This window comes from Glycine soja, chromosome 10, assembly GCF_004193775.1.
Source record: "Glycine soja cultivar W05 chromosome 10, ASM419377v2, whole genome shotgun sequence".
In the NCBI taxonomy this organism is placed as follows: Eukaryota; Viridiplantae; Streptophyta; class Magnoliopsida; order Fabales; family Fabaceae; genus Glycine; species Glycine soja.
This window is the reverse complement of record NC_041011.1, coordinates 29014256-29020414: the sequence shown is the minus strand read 5'-3', so window position 1 is coordinate 29020414 and position 6159 is coordinate 29014256. Positions and strand designations below refer to the sequence as shown.

The window sequence follows — 6159 nt, the reverse complement described above, 5'->3', positions numbered from 1 at the left end:
GATCCTTCTAAAATCCAAACCAGATCCTTCTAACCAAGTCCCTCATACCTCTTTGGTGCAGACGTTGGGTTATGACTTTATAAGCAAATGTTTTGTTGTTACCCTCTTTACCACTTTGTTGTTACCCTCTTGTTGTTATCCAAATCACTTCCTTCTGCTTCTTGGCTTTCACTATTTTTTAAATGTTTTTCTAGAACAAGCAATCTGGAAGCCTTCAAGGATTTATTATAGAATGACCATTATGAAATCCTAATTGGTATTCATAATAGCCTATCTAGAATAAAAACAACAACGTTCTAAAAATAGCTATTCTGAAATATTGTTTTTATTTCGGATAGACAATCTCGGACTCCTAATTGGTATTTGAAATGGTCAATCCATACACAATTCAGATTGTTTAACCATAATTTTTCTTCTAGAATGTGTAATCCATAAATATTTTTCACAATATGAGAAGGGTTTCGAGTGTCCTCCACATATTTTTTTTTGGAACAATTTCTCTTCCGAAACATTCCAAATTGATTAAGGAAAAGTAGTTACCATATGAGAAGGGTAGTTTAGGGACATTAGAAAATTTGGGTGCATGAAGAAAAAATGGATGTACAGAAAGTAAAAGCAACATAAGTGTTAGGCCTTGGTCAATTATATTTGAGCTCCTCCTATTTACATATACTATTTTTACTAAGTACAACCATACCCCTTTCTATCTCCCAACTACCCATTATACGCTTTTCTCTTAAAGATGTACACCCCTTTTACTTTCTAGAAATGTATTTTTGAAATTAAATATACATATTCTGAAAATACACCTCTAGAACTATAATTTATAGTTTCAAAGATACATTTCTGGAATGATATACATTATTCCTGAAAGACATCTCTAGTAATAACAAATCATACCTCAATCAAAGTACATAAGAGTCATTGAGGGTTGAGGCCTAAATCGTTGACGTAGACTTGGATTAGAAAATGAATGAACACACTTAAAGGAAAAAACCATTGTCAAAAGTTTTGCTTTACAATTAAGGTGTATAATAGATTAAGTTAGTCACGAACATACCTTAAAACATAGTGTCATGCGAAGGAAAACACAAAAAGTTATATGCTATTGATGAAAATATAGTATTATATAATGAATATATGGTGAAGATGGTTTAAAATTAGGGTTTAAATCTTAATAAATATAGAATGAAAATAAGCTTTTAAATATGATTTAAACAATTCCAATGTCAGGATAAAAATTAAAGAGAATGAAAATAATTTTTTAAATAGTGTTTCAAGAAAACTAAAATACCTTTTCAAAAAAACTCTAAGTAGTGTTTCAAGAACAACAAAAGCTGTTAAAAAAATTATTTATTAAACAGTCAAACAAACTCTTCAGATAGTAAAAAAAAATTTAAAAACTAGTTGAAATGTCTTGTCAAACATAACTTAAATCTTGATGTTAGACCCATCTCCATTGATCGTGTAACTATTTTATTTGTTGCAAATATTTTCTTGAATACCCACATAATTTTGTTAGAATTGTTATCCCTTATAAAGTTCCAATTTCTTTTAATTTTTTCAACTAAAATCCAAATAAAGTATAATAGAATTGGACAAAATAAAACTTGCATTTAATTCATCTTCAAAATTTAAAATTCAAGTTTAAAAACTCACTTGAGTAGTTGGAATCAGTGTTGTATTATCATATTCGGATCAATAATTGATTCAGTCGAGATACTGAATCACTAGACCAGGAATTCACTCAATGAATTATTAATTGACACACACATAACCCCTGATATAATATTAAATATTTAATATGTTTATATAATTGGAATAATATTGATATATTTTTGTTCTATAAATATAGTTGTTATAAATAAAAGTGCATTTATACTATATGCTATATTATTTAATATATATAGTTTTTAGTCAAGTATAAGTCTAACCTATTTTATCACCACTATTCATTGGCTAAGCCAAGACTAGGTAGCAGCTAATTGGTATTTAATTAGACAACCAAAGCCGCAAGAGTCAGTCAGCAAGGAAGATGGCAACAACCTTCAAGTACTTTACTTCCATCCTCTTCCTCACCCTCGTCATCAAAGGTATGCTCTAATAATATTCCTTTAAATTTCCACTTTTTTTTTTTCTACTTCTCACACATCTTTCCCCACCCAAACAAATTTCATTAAACTTTTCTTCTTTCACGATGATGAATTATTTAATTCCCCCTCTTTCTCTCTATTTTTCTGTGAAAATTTGAATTAATCCACAAAATTTTCAGGGTCATGTGATGACTGTTCCTTGAACAACATCAATATTGGCACATCAAGAACTGGGAGAGAAATCCAGGGCCAGCCTGAGTGGAACGTGACCGTGATCAACAATTGCAACTGTGAACAGAGTCAGATAAAGTTGTCTTGCAAAGGTTTTCAAAGTGCAGAAAGTGTTGACCCTTCAATTCTTTCCATGGAAGGTGATAGCTGCTTACTCATCAATGGGAATCCAATGAAGGGTTCTGATACTGTTAACTTCTCCTATGCCTGGGATCCTCCCTTTCTGCTTTTGCCTACAAGCTCTGTTTTAGGTCCTTGTTCATAGGGATTTGCTTAACAGAATATGAAAAAGAAAGAAAGAAAAAGCAATAATAATGATAATAACTGTGAATTTGAAGCATGCTGTGGATTTCAGTTCTATGAACCTTTGAGTTTTCGTTGATTTTGTATAATTTTATTATGTTTTGATTGATTTGCAGCTCCTAATAAAACAGGATATAAAAAATTAATATGATTTTGATCCAGAATCAATATACAAATCAATGGATATCAATTATTGTGGTGGGTTATATTCCTATGTAATATATTGTATTTTTTTATGAATGATTAAAGTATTGTATGTTGTTACAATCATGTGTGTGGATATAGAGCATTTAAAGGTCCTAATCCTGTTTTTTGGTAGAAAAGGGTCCTAATCTTGGAACACACACCTATCTTGAAAGTTGTAACTAATTTCCTTACTTGATTTTTTAGTTCTATCTTCATTTTGACATATGCAAAGTGGGTACGTGTGTTGGAAACAATCATACGACAATAACAATCGATATTGCTCTGAGAATTTCATTTACATCAATAATAAACAATCAATTGATTAAAAAATAATTGATACTCCTTCTTTTCCATAAAATTATGATGTAAGAAGAAAAAAATTATTCTAAAATAATTGTGATTTTATTTTTTTAATATAATATTAATTGTATTTTTTACTTATATGCCTTATATTAATGATATGGATAACAAAAATAAAATTAACTAATAATGATAAAATTAATTATATAAAATTATTATTCTTTTTTATCTATTTATTAGGCTTTATTGATTTGTGTGAAACAACTTAGATGATAATTATAATAAAACCCAGGGAGTATTTCTTACAATGTTGACTTGATTATTAAGGAAGAAAGAAGAATTCGAAACTTTGAATCCTTCATCAACCAAAAAAAATGATATTGTATTTAGCATCACTTATAATATTTGTTCAATAGTAATTTTTTTACCAGAACAACTCAGTTACCTTTTCAATCAATTAAACTAAATCTTCAAGATTTTTTCAATAATCATTTGCAAGTCTGTATAAATTTTTGAATTGCTTTATCATAAACTATCTATGTTTGCTCAATCATAAAAGTAGATATAGACTTTTTGCCAACAATATAACATATAATATTATTAAAATGGTAAAATTAAATATTATTTGTATTAATAATTAATAATAATAGCCCAACTTCTATACATAAAAAACAAATATTTAAATAATAAAGACCAGTAAAATAGTTAAATTAGTTAATTTTAATTAATATTAGATTCTATATTTGTATTTAATATTTATATACAAAATATATATGTAATTAATAAAATTTATTTTAAAAATATTTAATAGCATATCATATATAATTATATTAAAATTGAGGAAGATAACTAATTAAATTTTTAATTGAGAAGATTTTAAACTCGTGGTTTACACGCGTTTGTTTCAATTTTATAAATATTATATTTGTATTTAGTTTTTAACATATATTTCCATAAATAAAATTATCAATCGTTAAAATATCAAGTGACATATTAAATGTTTTAATTATTGAGGAAGATGATTAATTAAAATTTATTATGATTTATTTTTTATTTCAATAATAATAGTCATACAGTACCTATATAAAATGTGTAAATTGTTAAAAATTTAATTTAAATGTGATAAATATTAATATATATTTATTTTATTTTTTAGATATTATGTTAACATGTACTAGATTTTTTTATTTTGCAATTAAATATTAATATCTTTATTGTAAAAATAAAATTTATATTCAATTTGTTGAAATAGTGCTTTTTATTAAAAATATATAGTCTTAAATTATTTAGAATGAGTTTTTAAACATTTTAAAGAATTTTTTAATGAAACATTTTGAAGATATTAATTTTAATTATGTAATATTTTTCAAGTTTCGAATTGGTTAACTTTATTGTGACATAAATTTAAATGTTATTATTATTTATCACTTTTTTCTTCAAAGCTCCTTAACGAAATATTTAACGCCTACCTTGATAAGGATGGCTGCTTAATTTCAGAGATAAGGATTGTTACTATATATTAGAGTTAAGGATGGTTGATTATATTCAAATAGGTTCACTCAAATCCTCTTTCCTAAATTAAAATATGTTTCTGTAAATAAAACAAAAATATGTAAGATAGATATAGATATATATAAAGAAAATTCGTAGAGATAGGTGGTAAAAAGAAAAAAAAAGCGTGGTTTTGTAAGAAAAATAAGACGTAGATAAAGAAAATTTATCGAGAGGAGAAAACAAAAGATGATGAAATTCAATAAAAGATGAGATAAAAATGAAGTAATTCTCGGAGAGAGAAAGGTGAATGGGAGAAAAGCTTAACAATTATAAACTGACTTTATTTTTTTATCCAAATTTTTAATTTAAAAAGAAATCTTAAAAAACACAAAACACAGATAGACTCAGTTTACGTTACCAAAAGAAAAGTATGATATTTAGCACAAGGATTACGTTGCTAAAAAATATATATGATAAGGGGATACTCACCACGATTTTTATTAATGAAGTAAGATCATTCTCAACAAATTTTAGAGGAAGATGTGTACCTCGATCTTCCAACATTTGAAAAATTACTAAAATTAGAATAAAAAAAATAAAATACTTACTTTCATTGCATTTAGCTCAAACTTATAAAAAGAAAATCCAATATACTAATTTAATGGTCGATGATTAAAAATATCAACATAGTATTAATATAAATTAATAGCCGTAAATAGTATTAAATTTTAAAACAAATTCATTTTTGTTTTTAATTAATGTCATTAAATACTAATTTAATATGATTCAATTCAATAAATTTTATTAGGCAAATACGTTAGTAATTTGTTTTGTTATGGTTTATTTATATATTCTGAAAGACTTGTTTTAAGAGAACATTCTGAAATTCCTTTTAAAAAAAGAGAATATTCTGAAATATGTTAGTAAATTAATGTCTCACATATTATTTAAATTTTTTTAGTTTTTATAAATTATTTTAAACTATAAATTAGTTACTTTAAATATGTAGCTTTAGTTATAAATCACATTAAATTTAATTACAAATTTATAAAATATTCCTTTATATATATATATATATATATATATATATATATATATGATAAAAATTACGAAATAAAAAACAACAAAACATAGCAGTGGTATAAATATACATTGAATTAAGACACATAGAATGATTTTACAACTAATCAATAAAAATAATACATATAATAGAGAAGAGTTAAAAAAAAACCAATGTAAGCCCGAGATGTGTTATCTTAAAGAGAAAACGTTTCACTAGTAAAGAAATATAATGCGTTGTTATTCTCTCAAGATACATCAATCCATTGAATTGATCGTGTGTAATAAAAGCTGCCAAACTAAATAAATCAATGCTTCAAAACTAATTTTTATTACCAGTAGAATTTTTAAGGAAAAGAGAATAGCTTTTTCTTTCGAAGGAAAGTAAAACTAATACAACTTTGTATGCTATGTTTCGTATGTCATTCGTCAGCTGGCACCTGGCAACGCATTATATATAGACCTCCACGTATAACGTCGTTTAAAAAAACTG

At 25.5% G+C, this 6159-nt stretch overlaps 1 protein-coding gene across 1 annotated transcript; it reads left to right on the top strand.

The window, feature by feature from the left end:
* The first annotated feature begins 1936 nt into the window (after positions 1-1936).
* Positions 1937-2891, top strand: LOC114370297 (TPD1 protein homolog 1A-like). The gene is made up of 2 exons (XM_028327604.1): positions 1937-2093; positions 2273-2891. Exons 1-2 carry the CDS (start codon positions 2036-2038, stop codon positions 2587-2589), a joined length of 375 nt encoding a protein of 124 aa, XP_028183405.1. The 5' UTR covers positions 1937-2035; the 3' UTR covers positions 2590-2891.
* Positions 2892-6159: the final 3268 nt, after the last annotated feature.

Excerpts from the sequence above, each read along its gene's own strand:
- LOC114370297 (XM_028327604.1), top strand. The coding sequence starts at position 2,036 with ATGGCAACAACCTTCAAGTACTTTACTTCCATCCTCTTCCTCACCCTC. Across the intron at positions 2,094-2,272 it reads CCTCACCCTCGTCATCAAAG|GGTCATGTGATGACTGTTCC; the intron begins GTATGCTCTAAT and ends CAAAATTTTCAG.